The following is a 24,418-nucleotide window of genomic DNA, read 5'->3' as shown; positions in this document are numbered from 1 at the left end:
AGCTACTAATTGCTGTATGTACACCCTATGTACAGTTTTGCCAAAAGAAGAGGGTTAGGAATCAGGCAAAGAAATAAGAACTGACCCTGTTGCAGGTGACAGTCTCAAGTAGGAATACATTTTTGTTATACCAACAACTACGGTAAATTTATATTTGATTTCAGAAGGTACTGGTGACCAAGAAGCTGAACACGGTGATAATGGTAGTGATAGTGAGTCAATATCTATACAGCAGAACATTCAAATGGCCCTTCGTGTATGAAGTCAGGGGAGTAGGTAGCAACATGGACCCAATGAATGAACTGGTTGGAATTTAGAAATCTCAATAGTCGTTTACAAATGACTATTGCAAACAACTTTATGTCTGCACCCTTCTCTCCTAGATACCTGCCAGGGAGGCGTCATCCTTGGGAGTTATTAAGGTACTTAGCCTCTTGGAAACTTGGTTTTGTCAGGCAACTGAGAATCATCTATGTTTAAGGCTCAGGTTCGTAGTAATAGACCTTGAGGCTCATATATGGACATAGAAAGTAAACTTATCCATTTGCCATGAAGGATGTAATTGTCATAGGAACAAAAGTGCTCAAGACCTTAGCATATTCTCCCTGTATGTCAGCCTGTAAGTCAAGCTACATTTTGATCATCAGAACATAGAAAGTTAATTTGATGCACTGCAGTGTTTCTTGTCCATAGGCTAAATTAGTCTTTTGTTTTCACAAGTTTAAGAAAGATCTTGGTAATGGACTATAGGATTCTGGTTCTGTCGGGCTAAGCTCGTTGCTTGTTTAAAATGTTTTGATGAGTAGTTTATATATACCTTTCTGTCTCTTCTTTGCAGCTTCTGTATTTGACCAAACCCCACCTTGGAGCATCCTATTCTTTCTCTGGATTTACGAACGAACTCCATCTGATCCTCCTCAGATCCTTTAGGGTCAGGGCCTTAATGTGATCTTGAAAAATGTGATGAGTTCTTAGAAATATTTTCTTCCTTTCCTGCTTCATTGATGACTACTTAAGTTTTGCTTGTGGACAATAAGGAGACAAATCCTGGTCATCGTTGGTGGGGCAAGGTATGGTGGCAACTACTGAGTACTTCGGTTGCAAGTGACAAGGTCTTCAAAAAAGATATTGGAAATCAAGAGAAGTCTCTAGTCCCAGGAAAAACCAGCCTGAGTTTGGATTGGGAACACCTAGGGAGAATATCACTGGTGTGGATTCAGCTGGGCTGGCTGTAGTATACCAAACTATTGGTATAAAGAATTTACCTCAATACACATTATGCCCAAATCCATGGTGGAGGGCAAATACCAATGCAGGAGACCATAAGTCTGTTCTGGTGAGAACCTGATGGTGTGAGTTAGACCTAATATAAACCAAAGACATGGATGCCTGAGTTTTGCAGAAAAGACCTGACATATGAGTGTGGCTAATTCTTTCTGGAAAACCTAGTCTTGTCCTGGTTGATGGAACCAGCGGAAAAGGGGAAATTTTCATGTTGCTTCTTGTCTAGTTTACCCTTCTTTCTAATAGGAGGGAAGAAAATTGGGGCACAGAAACATTTTTTCTTATAAAGGTTTAATGATATCTTAACTGATAGGCGTGCCCGTATTTTTCCTTTTCTGCCCTAGTCTGACAGAATAAAATAAAAATTTTATTTTTAAAAACATTACACCCCTTTCCACAGAAAAATAAAACCGTAAATAGCTTTCAGAGTGGTTGTATCACTGATTTCAGAGAGATTTTGTTAACAAATCCAACTTTTGTCCTTAGAGTAATAGTAAACCATTGCCTTAAAAATTCAAACCCAGACATTATTACATTCTTAGTAAGACAAGAGATAGACTAGTTGTTTAGTTGCCAGGTTTTTTTTTCACTTGAACCCAAGATAAAGAAGCAGAAGACCAAAACCAAAACCAAAACCATCCAAAACATTAGAGTGAAATAAGCTGCTTCATGGCATAAGCTCTTCCACGGGGCTGTGTTGCATAAAATATGACTTTAGGAACTAAATTCTGCAAATGCACGAGAATGGGCTATTTGCAAATGGCTCTCCTTTGTTCAGTAATCAAACATGAATCAAAGTGTTTAATTTCATTTTAGTGGCACTAAAGAGATTTTAAGCCTTTGTTTTCACCAATCTACACATCTGTTCCTATCCTGATGTTCATAGTACAGATTATTTCTCAAGGAGGTTCTTCAGAAAAGTAGAAGAATTATCTGAATCATGATAAACACGATGACATTTAGGGTTACATTTGAGTCGTGCTCTAAAATGTGTCTGGGTTCAAGCTGTGGATCCAACTTACGTATGATCACTGTGGAACAGGATTTCTCAGTGAAATAAGTGAGCGGTCCCTGATGTGCTTCAAGAGGGGACCTTATGTTACCCGGCACTCTAGAGCATGTCGTTGGGTTGTTCAATATTTTTTATTTTGATAAAATTTCCTTATATATGAAAAGTCTGAGGGCAGTAAGTTCGGTTATAATATGACATACATGTTCTTGTAAGTCACCCTCCTATGCAAAAATCACATGAAATAAAAGAGTTTGTGGGGAAAATGAGGTTTAGGTGTATAACCCTCAAAAGCTTCATCACGGACACATAAAAAGATAGAAACTGGATAAAACAGGCAGTATGATGTCATACATAATAAAGGGTTAGGAAATACACAAATATGTATATGAGGCATAAATACAATGAACATGGCACTTTAGTCTTAAGTTTGCTCATAGACTTGTTACAGCTTGTGTACCTGTGATGTGTGGAAGGGCAGTTGTCGCGAAGACGCAGGAGGGTTGACTCCACACGTGGATGGGCACGCCTCTGAAACGGCGCATACACTGAGGTAGCTGGTGGTTGCTTGTTTGTGAGTTTTCTGTATTTCTACTCAGCTCATTTCAGTTTAGATTTTCTGCTTTCACCGAGTGTTTCTTGCAGAGCAAAGGACAAGCAACTGAGAAATTCAAGACGCTTGTTTTGCTCAAAATTTCCCCTAACATATCAACTGTGGTGGAACAAAATTTGCATTTCAAAAGAACCATTAAAAAAAGGAATTGGCTATCTTTTTCTAAGTCACTGCCCTTCAGTGACTCAAATCATTGCCACTGTTGTTGCCTTAACCTTTTCATGAGTTGATTTTGTAATAACTTCTTGGGCAAAATTTTTCTCTTTTAGAGTAATGTTTTATTAAAACAGAATTTTTTCTAAAGATTTTACTTATTTAACTGAGAGAAAGAGAGTGAGTGAGTGAGAGAGAGCATAAGAGGGAGGGTCAGAGGGAGAAGCAGACTCTCCACTGAGAGGGAAAGCCTTTGCAGGACTCATTCCTGGGGCTCTGGGATCATGACCTGAGGTGAACGCAGATGCTTAAGACTGAGCCACCCAGGTGCCCTAATAAACAGAACTTAATGGCAAATCTGAGAAATAATTTTTGTCTTTTGGAAGAACATTAAAATGTATTTTTTTAGAGAAAGAATCTATACAATGATCTTTTGGCCCCTATCCTTTATGTTTTCAGAGTCTCCTTAAAGTGGGGCTCCTTTTGCTCTTTCCACACAGAGGATACCTAACATATATTGGTTTGACTTAACTCAGAGTAAGTGGTGAGTACCAGCCAAGTAAGGTTGGTTGACCAGAGCTCTTACCGATTAGTATTTTCAGAAGAAAAGCTGAAGGTGAGGTGATGGGTGTGCTAACTAGATGGAGAAATCCTTTCACAATACATAAATGTGTCAAATCACCACGATGTACACTTGAAATATTTTACAATTTTGTCAGTCATACCTCAGTCTAGCTGAAACTTAAAAACAAAAACTAAACAAAAACAAAATGAAAACACTGAGTTTATATCCTTTTAAAAATGGTTGATTAAAAAACATTATTGAATTATTTCAATGACTTCCCATGAAGTGTGTGTATGTTCCCATGAGGAAGATAGTGCCTCAGGGATGAGGGAGGTAGATAGAATTTGAGGAGAAAACACATGGAGGTGTTGCAAAAAGATGTATGGGCTTGACTCTCTCTGTGTCTGGCCTGCAGTTTTCTTTTTCCTTCAGCAACAAAACCACCCCACTGAGGGGAGGAGCACTGAAGAGATGCCCACTTCCTTTGCAGTCTCCGCGTGCTCTTTGACCCCTTGGGAGCCTGGTGGATAATCAGTTTCTCATGTGATCTGAGAGGATTCAACTTTCAGAGCCTAATTTATGGAGGTGTCTGTGACACTGATTGGATTACTCTCCTATAAATGCATATAACATGAATGAATCGTTTAGGGCCCTGATACCAAACAAAACTTAGATATTTCAGACCATTTTCTTTCTTTCCTTCTCTAATTCATTACTTCAGAAAAATTAGTAGAGAAACTAATAAAGTGATTTCTCTAAGAACAGTAAGAGATTTGCATTATTTCCCCCTAGAAATTAAAATTCCAGGGGTGGGCATATAATGATTGGCCAGCTTCTTGATGGTTTTCTGCAAAGTTAGATCACAGAGACGTGAGTAGGGAGTTTGGGGTGGTGGAGGGCATGAAGAGTAAGCTTGAGGAGTGTATTTGTTGACTTAAATCACATGAATATAATTCTTCTTGATGGGGTTTTGGAATATAGGTGAGGTTCAGTGGGGTGGAGTCGGGAGCCCATGACCAAGAAAGAATTCTTGAGATGTTTTTGGTCCAAAATGGTGGTTTATTAAGGCACAGGGACAGAACTCCCAGGCAGAAAGAGCTGCTGTCCCTGGGTTGTGAAGGGTGGCTGGTTATGTACTATGGGGTTGGGGAAGTAAAGACAAAGGGAAGTTTCAAAAGGATTTTCATATGCTAAAGAAGACCTAGAAGATGGAGGCCTTGCCATCCTCAAGTTAAGGTTGTTTTTCCTTCTAGTAAGGCATTAACCATAAGATAGTTGGGAACTTCCTAGAGGAAGCAATGGGCTGAAGATGATAAGGACATTTAACTGTATCTATATTCCCTTCTGGAAGCTAGGCAGTTGATAGAAATGCTCTGTTCTTGTCAATTGCTAAGACTTTTGTGGACTGAGGGAGACTCATGTCTTGCAGGATTGTAATCTCTATAAATTAACTCTTTATTTTTCCCTTAGGGCAGCCAGGGGTGCCTGAGCATTGTCATATATACCCCATGGGGGAGGGGATTGTGGGAGGTGTGAGCTTTGGACCTGTCCTCAACTAGCCTTCTGCTCCCTCATCATTCTTGTGATCATTATTGCCAGTATGTTTTTATTTAACTTGAGACTCATCAACAAAAGAAGAAACCAGATCATGCATATAGTCAAAGTCTATTTTACTACTACAAATACAAACTGAAAAAAATGACCTTATCTTTATTTTTAATGATTTCTTGGTTTGTAATAACAGAAGAAAGAAACATGATGCAATGCTGAAATCTCACATTCTCTAAATAAACCTGTCAGTTGAAAAGTAAATCCATATATATTATGATGTAAAAATAAAAAAATACAATACTATAGAAAATAAATAATAAGATATTATTTACTTATCTATATATAAAGTTAACAAGATTTAAAGCATTCAACTTATTCTTTTTCAAAGATTTATTTATTTATTTATTTGTTTGTTTGTTTATTTATTTCTTTATGAGAGAGAAGGAGAGCAAGCAAGCTCATGAGTGGGGACAGACACAGGGGGAGAGGGGGAGAGAGAATCCTCAAACAGACTCCCTACTGAGTGAGGCTTGATCACAGGACCCTGAGATCATGACCTGAACCAAAATCAAAAGCTGGCTGCTTAACTGACTGAGCCAGCAGGTGCCCCCTAAAATAGTCAACTTATAATCATACATTTGATTCCAAGAAATTTCATGCTCTTTTATCAAAAGGGCAAAAGGGCATAAAACATAAGTAGAATCCAGGATATAAGAACAGGTCTTGTTTTTGTATTAACAAGTATAATATCAAATAAGGGCAATGATATAAAATGTATTGCTTACATGCACCAGGAGTCTGAGGTGAGGTGCCAAGGAAATACTCTGAGTCATCCCAGCCAAACTTGGTGGATGGCCAGTATTCAGAGCTGGCATCGGAGGTTTACTACTTGAACCTATGTTGGGGAGGTTTACTACTTAAACCTATATTCTTTTTTCTAAGCAGAAAGAAGCTGAACTCAAGGAGCTGTCAGAGGCTGTTCCTCTTGCTGTGTGAAGGCAGCCAGTCTGCAGTGAAGGAGAATGAGGCTAATGAACACAGAGATACAGAATCAGGAGCAGATATAACCCTACACTGTACAAGCCCATGGAATTAACACCTGCACCCCCAGTTCCACTGTTTTATCTGTTCCATCAATTCCATGGATCAATACATTGCTGTTCTTGTTTAAACTGTTTGAGTTCCCTCCAATGGCTACCATACCACTATAAGTACCAATCCGTACACCCCACACTTAGGGCGTTGTGTGGCTCTATAGTCTGATATTCCCCCCAAATACTAAAATGTTCTCCTAGCACAACCCTGATTGATTCAGCTGATGCTTTTCCTGGTTAGTTATTGATAGAACGTAGAATCACTAAGTCATAGCAGATAGTGCTTACCTGAGTGGTAGAAAATAAAATTGCTATCTTAAGGACCAAACTGGATACTGACTAGCTCCTTGTGAGTCCAGGGAGAGACAAACTGCTTCCCAAGGCAGAAGCAGGGTGCCCTGAAACTACTCATTGTTGGGGCTTTTTGCTGAATAAAGAGGGCACTGAGACTATGGCCAGTCTACTCACGCAAGGTTGAGCAAGGGGAAGCTAAATTGCTCTGCTGGAAAAGAGATGAAGGGAGTATTAAAAGGGACAAAAGTCAGAGTAAGACCACGTGGTTTAACAGTCTGTCTGTAACAGAGTCACTACCTACACGAATGTGCTGATGCCTAGACACCTTATTCCCACACTCAGGGTTCTTGGTTTCTGAGGGACAAATCTGTGGGTAACAGAAACTTTGTGTCATATTCAGGGTTGGGAAGTTAAAGTTCTTTCTGCTGGTTTTGACACTTTCATTATATTCATGGGTTAAGCTTTTTTTGGGGGAAGCTTATTCATTTTGACTCAGGGTTTCTTGGACATGTAATCTCCACTTTACAGATTATCTCTCCTTTTGGGATCCATCTTGTTACTTCCTAAAATTCTATCTCTGCTCATATTTATTCATTGTATTTAATGAAGGCTCTTAAATTCAAATTAAAAGTCACACTCATTATTTAAATGTAATAGTTCTAGGTTGAGATTTAGCAAAGTGAGGGTATGGGGACACATTTTAGCTTATGGGCTTTGAGTCCCGTATGGTCCCCTCAAGGAAATTTTTGACATATGGACTGAATATGGGAATTTTGTTGAATGTACATTAATTTTTTTTAAGTTACTTTGAGATTTAAGATCCTTGAGGGGATAGACCACATTATCTCTAAATTATAACAATAAACTACTATTATTTTAGAAATTATACATGAAATATATCCTAAAGACCACAGAGCAGACTACAAGAGTCTTGAGTACTGACAACAACTGAATCAAAGAAAGAATTAGAAGGATTTTTTTTTTCTTTGCAGTTTTAAAGTGGGGTAACTGATTTGGGAATAAAGTTAATATAGAGCAAATGATATCATACCATTAATTAAGAAATGATTTGTAACATTCTATATTTCCATTTTCTTTCTTTACTGAAAAACAATTACTTTGAGTTGCAATCTATTAGTTTAGTTATTATTAGTAAACATTAGCTAATTTTGCTTCTATGGTATTACAGTATCAGGTTTGTAACTTTCATGATTTTAAGGCGCTTAAATTTCAAACTAAAGAAACATTACATATTCCTGGGATGGTTCCTTATGACAGTTAGTGATATTTACTTAATTTTGGCACATTATATTAAGTTTTTGGCTGATGGCCAATATTTTTTTTCCTATGATGAGTTATTCCTAAAAATAAATCTATGTTTAATTTAATCCTTTGATGCACTCTCGTCCTGTGAATAATGTCATTTTAATGAATTTTACATTAGCTCCTAAAATCCTGAGCAACCTAGTACATTCCTATAAATTCCAAACTTTGGGAGTTTCAGTGCCAAGGTTTTAAATCCATTTAATAATAGTAAAAAAAAAAAATGTTAGTGTAAATGTTTTGTGACGGTTTCTGAAATTTATGAAGTTTACAAATAGTTTACAGTTAAAATCACTGTTGATTTTAGGACAAGTCAATGTCTCTCTCTCGCTCTCTCTTTTTTTTAGAGATTTTATTTATTTATTTGAGAGAGAATGAGAGAGAGAGAGAGAGAGAGAGAGTGAGCCTGTGTGCACCAGCAAGCATGAGAGTGGGGAGGGTCAGAGGGAGAAGCAGACTCCCCGTGGAGCAGGGACCCCAATGCGGGACTCAATCCCAAGACTCCAGATTCATGATGTGAGCCAAAGGCAGTTGCTTAACCAAGTGAGCCACCCAGGTTCCCTCTCTTTCTCTTTTTCTAATCAATAATTTTTCTGATTTTCTTGTTTTGTTCTCAGTGGACAAACATGGAGCAAATATTTTTAGCAAGAGCTCTTAGAGATAGTCGTTGTAGGGGGAGATCAACTTTACTGCAAAGACACTTCCCAAGTGCAGGTTTCAGAGGAAGAAGAGGTCTCATTGCCATAATAAAGGAGGGGGAGTGTGTGGGAAGAGAAGGGGTACAGTGGTGCAGGGGCATAAGGGAGGGGCAGCAAATGGCTGGGAATGGAAAGCATGCACTTAGGAAGAGAGACCGTTCCATGAGGATTTCTTTTTAGTGGCATCCAAGGGATCCTGTGGAAGCAAACTTCCAACATTCCTACCCCAATTTTACCATAGTTAAGGTGCAGTTGGATTTCTTACAAAAGCTGGTGAAGGAGCTGAAATGTGAGTTAGGGTACACAGAGGTCAAACAGAATTAAGCTTTGCAACAAGGGTAAATTTATATGTATATATATATATTTCTATTTATATATATATTATCTATCTATCTATATCTATAATAGATATATCTATTATATATAATATATATTATATATATTTTCTATTTTTTGTATATATATATATTTCTTTTAATGATACACACAAAAGTAAACATTTACAGTTAGATTTTAATTAAAAAACCTGATCTTAAGCGGTATATTGTCTGCATAGATCCCATTAACAGAAATGCAGTCCAGTCCTAAAAATTAATTAAAAGAGATTGAATTGATATTAGCAATGCTGGAGGGGAGCTCATCTGCCGACTGTAGGGACACACCTTACAATCCTCTCCCCCACTCTTTCCTCTACCAGTATCTTCCATAGCCTGTGGCTGCTTCCCCATATCCCTCACTCTCCAACCTCCAAATCTGTCTCCATTCCCATCTCAATCTCCACCCAAATCTTTTCTAAGCCCAATAAATAGCAACAGATATTTGTTAAACATAAACGACCTCTGAAGCAGCTTGATGAATGATGAAGATATACTGGTGTAGAAACCTGAAAAGCAGTCTTGTCCTCATGATCCTCTGCTATTCATTCTAGGGGGAGGAAAGAGACAATAGAAAAGGTGCATAAGTAAAATACATAGTTATAAATAAGAGATAGTAATAAATAATAAGAACCAAAACAGCAATAATGAGTCTACAATGTCTGTTGGAAGGAGTGGTGGCCAGTGGAGTTCTTGCTGAGAAGGGGACCACCAAGAAATAAACAAGCCAGGCAAGTAAATGAGGAGAAAGCATTCTGGGTTGAGGGAACACCAAGTACAAAAAATCTGCGTGTAGAGTAATTCTGGCATGTCCAAGAATGGGAAAGGAAGCCTCTGTGGCTGACGGAGAGAGTAGAGAGGAAGGTTTGTAAGAAAAGGGCTCAGCACACAAAAAAAGGGGGGGTGGGGGTCAGCGAATTCATGTGACTTTACATATAATAGACTTTTCTCTTTATTCTGCATGAGGTGGAGGTCATTGGGAATTTCTGAGTAAAGAAGTGACACTAACATGTTTTAACAGACTGTGAGTTGAGAAAAGAAGAACTAGAGTGAAGGGAGGCATAGGTAGACACAATTAACTCAATCAGAAGACGTCTACAGTAATTCATGAAATCATGGTATTTTGGACCAGGTTGATGAGAAGGGGTCATATGAAGGGGCAGGATCTTGAACATATTTTGAAGGCAGCCTCAGTGGGATTATTTTTGATGGACAATTTGGGAGTTGAGAGAGAGATAATGGAGTTGTTATTGTTTATGATAACAAGGACTGAGGATGAGTTGGTCTGGGGAGAAATAACAAGACCTCGGTTTGGGGTATAATTAAGATTGAGATGCCTACTGTATAATCAGATGGATAGGTCAGGTAGGGAGCTGGATACATAGGTTTGAGTCTAGATTTTGAAGAGAAGTCTCAGCAGGGGATATGGATTTGGGAGAACAGAGGTGCTATTTCATCCTGTGGAACTGGGTGAAATCCCTAGGGGAGTGAATACATATAGCACAAGGAAGAGTTACAAAGACTAACCTTTGGACAATGCCACCTTTAGACATGGGATGAAGAAAAGGAATACAGAAGTTCTAGACAGGAAAGGAAAGCCAGAGATATAGGGAGAAAACAGGGGCAGGCACTGATCTGGAGGCCAAAGGAAGAAAGAATTTCCAGAGTGAGGATATGATCAGATAGGTTAATGCTTCTGATAGGTCAGTTCTGATGAGAACTGAAGAATGATCATTGGATTTAGTGATATGGACATCAATAGTGGCCTTGAGAAGAGCAGTTTCAGTGGAGTAAGGGAGACAAATCAGGATTGAAGAGTGTTCAACAGAAAGGGAGAAATTAGAGAAAGTGAGTTATAGTGAGGGTTTATTTTTTTTTTTTTTTGGCATTCTTCTTGCTAAAAAGGAAGAGAACGGGAAACAACAGTTTGGAAGGAAAGTGGGGGAGGTCAAAAGAGAGCTTTTATTTTATTTATCTACATTTCAGTTATCTATCTATTCACTCATTCATTTATTCATCCATCCATCCATCCATCCATCCATCCATTAATTCATTCATATTTTATCCTGGGAGAAATGTTTATAGACCAACAGATTAATCCATTAAAGGGGGCGGAAAATGATGATTCTGCAGAGCAAGAGTGGCTACAACAATAAATGACCTTGCAGGAGCACGAAAGGGGAGCATCTAACACACAGGAGCAAGGTTTGTCTTGGCTGGGAGCACTGGAATGACAAGTTCAGGAGTCTGGACCCTCCTTTAGCTCCTTCTACTTTTCATTTTTCTCCTTCTCCCTAAGGGCTCCATAATCTAAATGTAAATTATCCCTTACAAGCTGGAAAACAAAGAATCTTACCCAAAAGGATCCAGTAGGGAAGAATGGTGAAGAGGCCATGGAAATCTATAAAGAGGGGTGGTCAAGCTTAGAGCAGTAGCAGTGTTGGCATATATCACATTTAATATCTTTTTAAAATCTCTTAGAAATCATTTATATTTGCAAGCTGGAGTAATTAATGATTACACTTCAATAAAATAATTTTTTTCTCTGTCTGCTGCATGGGCAATGAGTTGAAAACTGAGAAAAATCTATATAATCACTAATTGTTTCGATAATGCAATGCCCATCAACAACTTCACTCTTTTTCCACGGCTGAACTGACAGACTGTTTTCTTCCACTGGAAGGACACAATATGGATTTGAAGGCTTGTACAGGACCCCAGAGAATCAGATACTATATCAAGGGACCTTATTGTTCTACATTAAACATTTCCTTTTGTTTAGAGTTTTCTCAGAAGGCCATTACTAAATGGAGGAGGGGGAGGAGAACTTTGAATTCTTTTGGAAAAATTAAAGATAGATCAGGAAGCTGCTGAATGTGGAGATCCTTCAAATATTTCAACTCCTCTGAAGAATAGTGAACAAACAAAGGCAGATAACTTTGATCACCATTACCAGCTAAACATTCCAGATTGAGGTAATTACCTGTCATCTGTGACAATGGATGAGGATTTGATCTGGAATATCTAACCACAAAATGAAGACAGCTTCACAGGTTAAGCTAATGAACTTGTATTTAACTTAAGAGACTGTTATTTTAAAATTACATATTCATCTACATAATTATGTACATGTTATTTTGTATAAAAATATATTATCTCAGAGATAGTATCTCTAGATATATCTAATGTATATTATTAGAAATAATATCTCTAGATATGATATATATTACATATAAAGTGTATGTGTATATAAATATATTTAATATATGTGTACAAAATATTTTAACAGTATATATTCATACATATATAATTATACAGATGTATATATTACATATATTATCTCTAGAAATATCTTTGGACATAATATATATTATACTTGTAAGTTTTATGTGTGTATAAAATACATATTTAACACAAATTTTATGGTAAAAAGATTTCCTACACAATAACTTCATTTCTGGGACAGAATCCTCGTACTAGAGGCAATAGAGAAGATCCTTGCTCCCCTGAACTGGAAGACTGTTTTATGGTCTTCTACTTGCATACACCTCCATAAGGCTCTGTTTCTGAGTTTGAAACCACAATTTTTTTTTAAAGATTCATTTATTTATTTGCCAGAGAAAAAGAGAGAGAGAGCATGAACAAGGGGAGCGGTAGGCAGAGGGAGAAGCAGGTTCCCTGCTGAGCAAGGAGCCTGATGCTGGACTCAGTCCCAGGACCCCAGGATCATGACCTGAGCCAAAGGCAGATGCTTAAGACTAAGCCACCCAGGCATCCCAAGTGTTTTGTCTTTTTGATTTAGGGGGCTTTCCAAGTGGATAAACTCCAGGACTAGAAATGCCCGAATCCATCCCTGCCTTTGATTATTTTATGTGTGCTGTTCAGAATGCATAATGCTAGTGTAGTCTGATATAAAACCCCAGACTCATTTCATAGTCTCTCTTGCCCCAGCTCGGTTCCAATTCAGATTTGAAGTTTCAGGGTGTTTGGTGTGTGGGCGCAGTTACTATGGGCTTCTCTTATTTGCTTCCCTCCTGCTCTGGTTAGCTTCTGCTCTTGACCTCTCTAGGACTGGCCTCAGGGGGACTAAGCACAAGTGGCTGGTGCAGTAGCTATGTGGAATGGGTGTCTGTTGGCATAGCGAATCATCCCAAACTTACCCCTTTACTTTTACACAGTGAGAGCTTTTGTGTATTTCTTGGCAATATTTCTGAAGTTTCTCTGCGTCTCAACTGATGAAGACAGTGTCTTCTGTGGGCTGGCCACCTGTGACTCCTTCTCCGCCCCTAGGTTTGTTCTAGTACCCACTCTCTGTTTTGGCCTCCCTCTGCCTTTTCAGATAGAACCCTTTAGATGTCTTTTTAAGGGCATCCGGTGGCAAGGTCTATGTTTGGATTTTGAGAAACTTCTCTGGCCGTGAAAATGCAGCTTGACCTAATACACTCCCTTCTCTTTTTCTGTAGGCCTTGAATTTCTCAAGTCACTTTCTTTTAGCTTGAGATTAAGGGGAAACATCACCTCTGCTTCCCCATGGGTGTGTGTGGGCCAGCATAGCTCTGATAACTCGCTCTGAAGAGATCTTCTCAGCCCTTCAATCTTTTTAGACTAAGGTCAGCAACCAGTTCACACCAGCAGGACCAGTGTGGGACTGCTGTGGCCTCTCCTCCACTCCACTTAAAAAGTCCTGAAGGAGTGCTTTAGCATCTGTCTTTGAAACTAAGTGTACTTAAAGCTTATTGTTTTGTGCTTTACCTTAGGAAGATTAAGCTGAAGCAGGAAGAATGGCCTGTGATAACCTGTCACACTCCCAAACTGGAAAACACAGGAATACGGAGATGAAACAAGTCTGAAAGAAGATTTTGGCATATGGCACCAGTGGTACAAAAATGGCAGGACACTCCCGTCATGTGAGAAGGTGGCCACCCAGTTCTGGAGGGCAGCGTGCTCAGAATAAAACCTTTCCATTTCTGACCTGGCCAATCAGGCACATCTTTATTTAAAGCAGTCTACAATTTCCTTTTCTAATCTAGGTTTTGACTTCTAGGTATTACCCTTAAAGACAGAAAGAGTAGCTGTAAGGAGACGTCAAGCCTGAGAACCTATGGATACTTCTTCACGTTGTAAATGGGCCCACAAGAAAAAATCTGTCTTGGTTTCCCATGATTTAATAATCCAGTGATCTCCGTGGTCATGGGGACTGGAGTCCGTAGCATACTCTCCGGGCCTCTACAATGGGTTAGAAAAATTTACCATCCAAACACCCAGCAGGTTGACTTCTAGCCTGAACCGGTCCTCATAAAGAAGTAAGATTTTTATGGAGATAAGAATTTCCATTCACGTCCTAGCTGGAATGGAAACAGAAGCTTATTACTTTAAAAGATTGTACTGAGTTACTGGGATAAAATCATTAAAATGTTAAATGGTTATCCTTGGTTAACTGCATGACCTTGGGGCGTTTGTGAATTATCTCAGATTTCACACACTCGCTCCCCCCCCCCCCCCCATTCAATAGGCCAACAAAGGACTCACATGTGTAGATACTGATGTGCACTCTTACATTGAATTTATCGGCAATAAAACCTACACTGAAAGTAATATAGAAATTTTTTACTGCGGCCTCCTTCCTAGTCACTTCCGGTGTATCAGATAAGCCAGGAAGACTTCTCGCGATAGGCGTGCTAAGCTTTCAGCAGGTGGGAATGGAAGAGTGAGGAACACTCTCGCGAGACCTGAAGATACCATAGCCCCAGCAACCACCGGGAGCAGAGGAGGACCGGAAGTCCTTCATCTTGAGATCAGGCCCTGTGCTGATAGGGCGCCGACTTTCACAGTGGGAAACCGTGGGAAACCGTTTTTTCCGGGAAACAGGAAGCCGGCCCCCTGGCTGGAGGTCCCGCTTCCTTGACCACTCCTGCTCTTCCAGGAGTTTATCTGTCATTTGTGCTTTTGCCTTTGCTCCCTTTCCTTGTTGTATCCTTATAGTAGAAAAGAATTCTCATACTGTCTCCCCCACTGCCTCCGCTGAACCGGTTGGATATCTCATTCCCGGAGCTGGGGTTCCTGCCGCACGCCCCTATGTAGCTGGGAGGTGGGGCCTGGGGATGTCCGGACTCTGGACTCCTGAGACATTGAAGGAAGGGCAGAGAGGGCACAGAATCCGCCTTCTGCGTCTGCTACCAGACGCGGCCTCCCCCTCCGCCATGCACCCCACGGCCTTCCTGCTTTGCACGCTTGTGGCCACTTTGCTGTGGGGAGTGGTCCCCAGCCAGGGGCTCGTTCGAGCGATTTCTGACCACAATAACAGCATGGACTTTGCAGACCTTCCAGCTCTCTTTGGGTCTGCCTTGAGCCACGAGGGACTTCAGGGGTTCCTTGTGGAGGCTCAGCCGGCCAACGCCTGCAGCCCAGTTGCTTCGCCACCCCCAGCTGCGGTCAACGGGTCAGTCTTTATTGCACTTCTTCGGAGATTCGACTGCAACTTTGACCTCAAGGTCCTAAATGTTCAGAAGGCTGGGTATGGTGCAGCTGTGGTACACAATGTAAATTCCAACGAACTTCTGAATATGGTGTGGAACAGTGAGGAAATCCAGCAGCAGATCTGGATCCCGTCTGTGTTTATTGGGGAAAGGAGTTCCAAGTACCTGCGTGCTCTCTTCGTCTACGAGAAGGGAGCTCAAGTGCTCCTGGTCCCAGACAGTAACTACCTCCTGGGCTTCTGTCTCATCCCTTTCACAGGGTTTATGGGACTGCTGATTTTGGCCATGGGAGCAGGGCTGATAGTTCGTTTTATCCAGCACCAGAAACAGCTCCAGCAGAATCGGCTGACCAAAGAGCAACTGAAGCAGATTCCTATACATGACTATCAGAAAGGAGACCACTACGACGTCTGTGCCATCTGCCTGGACGAATATGAGGATGGAGACAAGCTGAGGGTACTTCCCTGTGCTCATGCTTATCACAGCCGCTGTGTGGACCCCTGGCTCACTCAGACCCGGAAGACCTGCCCCATCTGCAAGCAGCCTGTTTACAGGGGTCCTGGAGAAGGGGAGCAGGAGGAAGCAACTCAGGGGCAAGGGGGTGATGAAGAAGGGGAGCCAAGGGACCACCCTGCCACAGAACGGACCCCCCTTCTGGGCTCCAGCCTCACACTTCCCACATCCTTTGGCTCCCTAGCCCCAGCCCCCCTTGTTTTTCCAGGGTCTTCAATAGCTCCATCACCATCTCCATCCTCTTCTTCCTCTTCTGCTGTGGTCCTGATCTGATACCCTTCTCCAGCTCCCCTCTCCTCTTGAGACCTCATTGCACAGCCCCTCTTCCTCCTTTCTGTCTTCCCCTTTGAGGGATAGGGGACATTTCCACCCCAGGTTTCTTTCTCCCTTACCCAACCTTATCCTTTTGAGGGGGATGGGTGTAGAAAGGAACAGGGTCCTCACTTACTGGGTTAATAAAATTGTATTTTCTGGAATTAAAAAGAAAGTATTCAGAAAGCTGTCAAAAACAATTTGAAAGAACGTACTTTTATAGTTTGTGTCAAGGATAAAAAAATGAGAGACATTATTTTAAATCACTCAGAGTGTCTTAAATTTACTTTGGGATATTAACATTTCATATTTGGCCTCAGTGCAATTTCTCCTATCTGTGAAAATTTCAGTGAATTTCTTTCAACCATTTTTGAGAGGGGTGAATATAAATTGAGTAATCTACACTTATCTAAATGTTTGTCATCTCTTAACGCTTAAAGAGTGCAAAACTTTTGAAATGTCTATGTGGTCATGACAAAAAAATAAGTTGTAGGTCACTTGTTCTCTGCTCTTCTTCTGTGTTAAGTGGTTATGTAAATACAACAGATTTAATTGGTTTATAGCATGTGGTCATTTAGAGTTCAAAGATGGCAAATTGGGGTAGAATTTTAAGAGAATGCTTTTTAGCTTTGTCTTTTCACATCTTGGAACTAAAAACCTCTTTAAATGAAGGAACCATGCTACCTGAAATGCTTTTCACCTGAGAGTGGTGATTGTTCAGCCATATTTTCTCTCTGGAGCTGCCTATGTGTAATTGTATAAGATGGGAATTTGCTAATAAGGGATCATTAACTATACCCTTCCTTTTTAGAAATTAAGGACATTTTTGCCTTTTAATGATTATTAATGATAGCTAAGCAAGTTCTTATTTGTATGCCCAATTTCAGCTCACCTTAATCTTCCGAACACTGTGTTGGTAATGCAAACGAATAATACTCTCAGTATAACTCTGTTATTTGGATTAGAGTTTTCTCTTTCATGAAAGCCTTGAAATAACTCATACAACACATTGAAAGACTTCTATATTGGGAAACAAATTCGAGAGTCAGAAGAAGATGTAGTATTTAAGCTAATATAGAGTTTTATTTCTATAAAGATGCATTTAAAATCACAGTTTTAGAACTGAGATGGTTCTATTAAATCAGTTGTAAATTCTATTGCAATCGATTATTTGTTCTATTCATTAATGTTATGCTCCACGTTTTTACTTCAATATTTTTCACAATACGCATCCTTTTGGCATGAAAGTGTATTAAAATGTATGCATTGAGGAGCATTATGCAGTATGGAGGGCCACAGAACCATGGGGTCCTCAAGGAAGAGATCCTGAGGATCAAGGAATTAAGGAAGCAGAACTGGGCAGAGGGAGAAGACTGGTTCACTGGAGAGCACTGTAACTGGGATGGCCACAATCACAGCAGGAGGGCAGGTCCTCATGCCCTTGAAGTGCCCAGTCATTTCTTAACAGGCTGACACAGGTGGAGAGGAGTGATCTTGGGCTGGGTAGCTTTGTTCAGACAAGGAGAGTTTCTGGAGAGAAACTCACCTGAGAACCTTTGGTTTTGAAAACCCTCAGGAGCTAGAGGAATGAGCGCCTCAGTCTTGACGGGGTCGGGGTGGAAATCTGGGCAGTTTCTATAAAGATTTACTAAGGGTGGGTGGATCCAAAGAATAACCAGTGCGAGAAACTTCAGTAGCTTACTTTGTGCAGGGGTCTTTCTGTTACAATACAGTACTCTGAGGTGAGTACTGGATGGGAGCATCATACGGAAAGTGCCTAATTAATATTTGTATGAGCTTCCTCTAATGGGAAGCGATATGGAGAGAGTGGCTTTCGTTAAGCTGAGTTGCTGATGAGATCAAAATAAGAAGTGAAGTCTGGGAAATGTGCAGCAGGATTTCCCCAGCTTCTGGGCCAGCAATGGGTGACAGTTGAGAGTTGCGTGTACTCACTATGTGTCTACTGAACATGCACCAAAGGCTTGATGACATTCCAGGAGCTGCAAGGACCTGTAACCCTGAAAAGGAAGATCTCATTCCCAATTCTCTGGTATTCAGAAGAAAACAAATAAGTAAACAGTCATTACATAGCATAATGCCTGTGACAACTCGTAAGAAAAACCAGGCTAAGTATTCTGGGAGGATAAATTAGCTATGTCATATTTATAATAAGGAGTATTGTGTATCTTACTATTTTCCTAAACTGTGTACTAACACCTGTTTGCATCGGTAGAGATTATAATAGAATTATGTACATAGATGCATTTTTCCTACAAGAGCAGGTTGTTAAACTTTTTCCAGCAAGCCACTAGATAAAGCAGAGCCAGTATAGAAATAGGCATAGTTACTGTGGGAGCACATGTAAGGGGATGTAAGTCAATCAGGAAGGATGGCATGAGGGGAGAAAGAAGAGGAAAAGGAAGATTTAGCTGAGATGGCTAGCTGAATTCAGATTCCTCCCCTTTCTCTCAGACTGTGCTCTGTTTTGTAGCAGATCATGATGAAGATGAAATTCACAGGCTCTCTTTTCATTCTGCAATCAGCACTGCTGATCACAAATGCACTAGCTGTTGTTTGGACTGGAAGGTACTCAAGTGCAGCACTTCTTATAGTCCTTCCTGTTTTTGCTATAACCACATTTTTGTGACAACCTAATAAGCACTGTTGAAATCACCTGCTTTCCCTTGTGAGATGCTTCTAGACAGTCTGGCTCTGTGTGGGTTCTCTGTTCAGTGCTCACTGTTCTTTGAGTTATTCTGGGAAACCTAAACCTCTCCCACGTCACTGGAAAGCACCATCTATACATCACCCAAAATGGCAGGACTACTTCCTCTAGCTCCAGGCTTCCATATTGAACGTGATAGGGTTCATTACCTTCAAGAGACTGTGAGGGAGTGTCTACTCAGCACACCATAGGAGAGCATTTCCTTAGGTGAGATTCTGCTCTCAGCCCTTCCAGATCATTTTTCCTACGTCCCAGTTCTCAAGTCTTCCTCCTCCACATTTATTTTGCTCTTTTCCTCACATAGATAAGCTTTAGTTAATTTTTATAGAATTCATAACAGTGAATACTTGAGAAATAAGAAATATCTTTGAGATTAAAGTTAAAAATTCATGCTTTTTTCTGTCAAAACCATTTTTACTATTCTTTAAGACTTTAAAAAAGGGATTAGTAAAATTGTTTTTAAAAGACAAATGTAGAATTCTTGTGGCTTATTTTATTCTTTAAAAAGACTATCTTTTTCTTTAAAAAGTTCATTGTATAGCACATACCTAGACTGTAAGTTTCTTAGAGAAAGAAACAATGAATTTTATCTAATTATCATATACTATGAGCTCCGTCACTGTCATATACCTAAAGTGAATACATAAATATTTTTATTTTTTCTTCTTTTTTTAATACATAAATATTTTTAAATTACTTCTTTAAAACTTGATTATATAAATGAGGTCATAAACATTTTTTATAATTAATATGTCTTCTATCAAAGCAATGTGCAGTGGAATGTTTTTAAAGACGCATTAATGTTTTCAAAGATGCAACAACCAGCTGTGTTGTCTCTGATTTTCTCAATAGTCACCCTAACTCCATACATTTAAAAAAATCTATTCATCCATCCATCCATCCACCCATCCATCCTTTCAACCAGCTGATAAGCCAGTCATTCATTCTGTGAATACTAGCCTGTGTTCTAGTTATATAACAGTGTGCAAGGCCCTGCTCTCTTGGGAAGAAGAGAATATGAAGTCTGTCAAATAAAATGGGATAGAAAAAATATGTCTCTGGTACTTCTCAGAGTAGAGGCCTTCAGGTGGGGAAGAAGGATCTAGAAAAGCATGGAGGAGGAAATGCACACTAAAGGTGTAAAAGGGCTGGGCCCAGGATTGTGGAGGGCAGTAGTGTTCAGGCAGACTGTAGCACAACAGCTGCAAAGTTACGGGGAAGAGAATGTGACATGTTCCAGGAGCAAGACGAATTGCAGCATTCCTAGGGCTTGGATTATGAAGCAGGGAGGACGTTTGGATGAGGCTGCTGGTGGGAGAAGAGGCTAGACTGTGAGAGCCTCAAATTAACTGGTTAGAGGGTTTGGCGTTCTCATCATGAATGAAGTGTAGAGAATGGGTTACTATGCAAGGGGGGACAGGACTAGGGCTCGGGAGGCCAATTAGAAGGTGGTACAGTAATCCACGCGAGAGAGGATGGTCACCTGACCTTAGGTGGTGGCTCAGGGATTTGGGGAAAAAAAATGGTGTCATTCAGGTAAACTCTTTGTTACGTGGGTCTGGGAGAACAAGAAAAGATCCAAAACAGAAAGTCTTTGCAGTCAGAATACACAGGTAAAAATCTGTCTCTATTCAGGTCTGTTGTATCATCTTTGTAAAACTAGTACTTTTTGATAATTTATTTTTGAGAACTATAGTTTAGTTTTTCCTTTTAGCAAAATTGATTAGCTTCTGTTATGATTGAGGAGGCATGGGTTCCCAGGTGGCTCAGTCAGTTAACCATCTGCCTGTGGCTCAGGTCATGATCCCAGGACCCTGGGATGGAGCCCCGCATCGGGCTCCCTGCTCAGCCGGGAGTCTGTTTCTCCCCCTCCCTCTGCCTGCTGCTCTGCCTACTTGTGCTCTCTCTCTTTCTCCCTGTCAAATAAATAAATTAAATCTTTAAAAAAAAAAAATTGAGGAGGCTGGGAAAAAAAAAAAAAAGGAAATGTAAATATAGGTGATACCTTTCTGGTAATCTGTAAATTTGCTGTTTCCCTTGGGAACGAAATCAAAACAAGATGCCAGACTGTGCTTAATATAAGTGCCCTCCTGAGTCTGTGAATATAATGCTGTTGGACAGGCTTCATGCAGAGCCAGGGTATTTTGTGCTCTCCTTTGAAGTAACTGAGGACCAAAAAGCTAAGCGGGCATTTCAGGTTTGTATCTTCTGCCTACTTGATTAAAAAAGGCATTAAGTCATTTGGAACACTAATTTTGGAAGAAGACAAATACAGTAAATAGTAACTGTTGCATAAAGACATAGCACCGTTGGTTTATAAAAAGCCCATTCGAAGTTTTAAAGATCATAGATAGGTTTCTGATGATTTCTTCCTGTACCACATAGATATGATGCTTAAAGGATCTTCCTTAGTTACGTGTGAACTTTATTCAATATTTGACCGTAATTAGTGATTATCTGTGGCTGATTTTCTCCTTTAATCACTGTAGGCTATTGTTTTTGTGAATTCCAAATTGCTTGTATTTAAAATATAATGTTATTTACTTAAAAATAAAGATGAACTTTGACAGTCTGAGATTTCTTATAGTGGCCTGAATAGTCAAAGAGATGGTTTACTTTGCCTGGAAAAGGAAATGTGACCCTAGGATTACACCCTTGAGAGATGATACTTCAATTCAAATTGGAATTCACGGAGTAATTGCAGCCTGTGGTAATGCATCTTCAACATCTTAAAATAGCTATTAGATGGGTAGAGCTTTCCCCTAGAGGAATGGCAGTGTTCACTAGGGGATGTCTTTTGTCTCTTTCAAACCACCAGAACTGCCTCTGAACAATGCACAAAGAAACAGAATATTGGACATTTTCTGGAGTGATCTGAAAATTAACTGAGAACAAATATATGCTCATGTCTTTTGGATCATGGTACAGATTAAAAAAACAGATAAAAAGATAAAATAAAATCAGCAATGGCTCCCATCTGAGTTAATTTTTGTGCCTCCAGTAAGTGGGCATAAAATGTGGACTTCTTAGAGCTATTCCTTAATGTACAAGCAAGTACCTGAACAACATTTTCATTGAATGGGTCATTAAACCCATTTTATCTGTATTCTTTACAGAAAAAGATGTAAACAATAAAAAATGTCATTTTCCCCCCCTGCCCTTGTAGGCAAATACTGGCTGACAGCAAACAGTGAGGTTTTCTTTATTTCTAATTGCACATATGGAGCCACTAGTTTTCTTAAATATTCAGCCTGACTATTTTTTTTCTTGGTTAGAATTTGGACAGGGAATAACAAGATCTGAAGAGCAATGATAATATAAAAAAAAGCCTTGAAGAGTCTTCCACATAGAGGTTGTAAAGCACAATGAGTGGTGCGGATGGACTGGACATGGCAGGTGGGAGACCGAACCATGCCTACAGGATAAGAGGTGGCAGAAGGTCGATACAGTTTCTCGTTCTCTGTCCCAAACTGAGGAATGATAATGGCAAATGCCCCCAGGGAATCCCGTAGGAAGGGGAGGAACTGGGCTGAGATGAGAAAGCATGGCTGTCAGAATGGTTATAAAAATACTAAGATGAGAAGAAAAGATAAAAGGCAAATCAGGAAAGCAAGGAGAAAGGCGAGAGTCCAGAAAGGAGGGATTTCGTCAAACTGGACCAGCGGGGGAGTGAATGAGAGACAGGTGGTCAGGGTGAGGGATGCAGGAGATTGGGACAACAGGAGGAGGTCTGCTACAGGGGAGCCAGTCCGTTCAGGAGTTCAATCTGCAAAGGCAGAGAGGCAGAAATCTTTGAAGACAGTGGTCCTGCTTAAAGGAACCAATTGGGTTTAACAAAGAACAGGCAGGGGCTTGACAGCAAGAATACAGAGTCAGGGGTTTCTGCTGCCTAGAGTCAAGGAGTGTTGAACCAGCCGTGGTGCAAGCCAGTCCATGTCAATGGACAGCACAGGTCTAGAAGGTGAGCAGCAGGGGCAGGCTCCTCAAACATGGGACGAAGAGCACTGGTTGTATGGTGGGTTCAAAGCACGGGTTATAAAGAGATATTGGAGATCAGGGCTGATTTCTTTTCCTCAGGAATCTGAAAATCTGGTAGCGAGGCCACCAGTAGTCATTCCCCTTCCATCTGCAGAATGTATATATATATAGCATTTATTTTGCTTTTGTTTTGTGAAATGTGGCCTTTGGGCCTCTGCTAGCCTGGCCTGGAAGTTCCATGTGCCAGGCTTGTAACAGCTCTGAGCAAAGCTATTGTCGAGTGGCTAGGAAAGAGACTAAGACATTTTCTTGGCATTCATCCTAATTCATCTTCTAGGCATGTAGCCATTGATGCAGAGCAGCATGGCTGTCCTGGAGGCCCCATCCTTAGCCACACCAAGATGAAATTCCAGGAAAAGTCTTTGGCATTTAGCAACTGTTTTCTTTTCTGCTGATCAGGAATGTCTCTTACTTTTCTGTGATGGACCCAGTAGGTTTATTTTTAGTACTCAAGTACTTGAATGTGCTCTATAGATCTTTTCAGTGCACAGTATTGGATACATAAGGCAGAGTCTATAGTAAAGGTCAGGAAACCGCATGCCTTGAGCTAAATCAGGCCAATGACCATTTTTACAAATAAAGTTTTATTGGAACATGACCACACTCATTCATTTATATATTGTCTCCAGCCATTTTCCTGTTGTAACAGCAAAGTTGAATAGTTATATCTGTCCCACAAAACCAGAACTATTTATTATGTGGTCCTTGAAGGAAAAGTTTGCTGATGCCTCATCCACAGGCAGCAAATTGCCCAGTGGTTAAGAGTGCCTAGGTTTGAATTCCACCTTTTTCATTTCCTAGCTTTGTGGCCTTGGGTGATTTAACTTTCCTCTCTGGATTCTTTATTTGTAATATGGGGATAATAATGGCTCCTACTTCATAAGCTTGATATGAGGATTGGATTAAATGAATTATGAAAAGCACTTATAGCGATGCCTACAATGTTGTCGGTTCTCAATAAATATTACCTGTTGTTTTCATTAACTATCACCATGAATTATTTCATTTAGAAAATTGTACTGGCTATTGACAAAGAGCTAGTTAGTCTAGGCATTGGGAATGAATTAAGGTCCATTTTTTCCTGTGAAAGATTTGTAGTACGATGGGAAGATAGACATATAAATTACTGATTATAATATCATGTGGTAAATAGTCCAGTGAAAATGCAGGCCTGAAAGAAGGTCAGTTTGAGGGATGAGATTTGGCCTGCATCTTGAAGTACAAGTGGACTTTTGTAAGGAAGACCTCATGTAGAATGGCATATGGGAAAAAGGAAAAGACTGTGTAATGTTAGTGCAGTGGCAAGATGGAAGGTTAGGTAAAGAAACATAAGGTTCTAGGTCCATGTGGAAAAGTGGCAGAAGAGCAAATAGAAACATAGGCAACGGGAAGAAAA

At 40.1% G+C, this 24,418-nt stretch overlaps 1 protein-coding gene and 1 long non-coding RNA gene across 2 annotated transcripts; one reads left to right on the top strand and one right to left on the bottom strand.

Moving 5' to 3' along the window:
- Window positions 1-9,116: 9,116 nt before the first annotated feature.
- Window positions 9,117-14,630, bottom strand: LOC116585672. Its single transcript, XR_004283760.1, has 5 exons — window positions 14,488-14,630; window positions 13,711-13,770; window positions 11,315-11,359; window positions 9,422-9,508; window positions 9,117-9,168 (listed from the first exon to the last, which is right to left on the bottom strand). It is a non-coding gene; the product is annotated as an uncharacterized LOC116585672 (long non-coding RNA).
- A 117-nt stretch (window positions 14,631-14,747) lies between these two features.
- On the top strand, window positions 14,748-17,245 carry LOC116585671 (E3 ubiquitin-protein ligase RNF167-like). The gene has a single exon (XM_032334975.1). The coding sequence runs from the start codon at window positions 15,060-15,062 to the stop codon at window positions 16,218-16,220; it is 1,161 nt and encodes a 386-aa protein (XP_032190866.1). The 5' UTR covers window positions 14,748-15,059; the 3' UTR covers window positions 16,221-17,245.
- Window positions 17,246-24,418: the final 7,173 nt, after the last annotated feature.

The sequence above is a fragment of the Mustela erminea genome, chromosome 3 (genome assembly GCF_009829155.1).
Source record: "Mustela erminea isolate mMusErm1 chromosome 3, mMusErm1.Pri, whole genome shotgun sequence".
In the NCBI taxonomy this organism is placed as follows: Eukaryota; Metazoa; Chordata; class Mammalia; order Carnivora; family Mustelidae; genus Mustela; species Mustela erminea.
The sequence above is the reverse complement of the archived record's forward strand: the minus strand, read 5'-3'. Positions and strand labels throughout refer to the sequence as shown.

Coding starts and splice junctions, on each gene's coding strand:
- LOC116585671 (XM_032334975.1), top strand. CDS start 15,060: ATGTCCGGACTCTGGACTCCTGAGACATTGAAGGAAGGGCAGAGAGGG.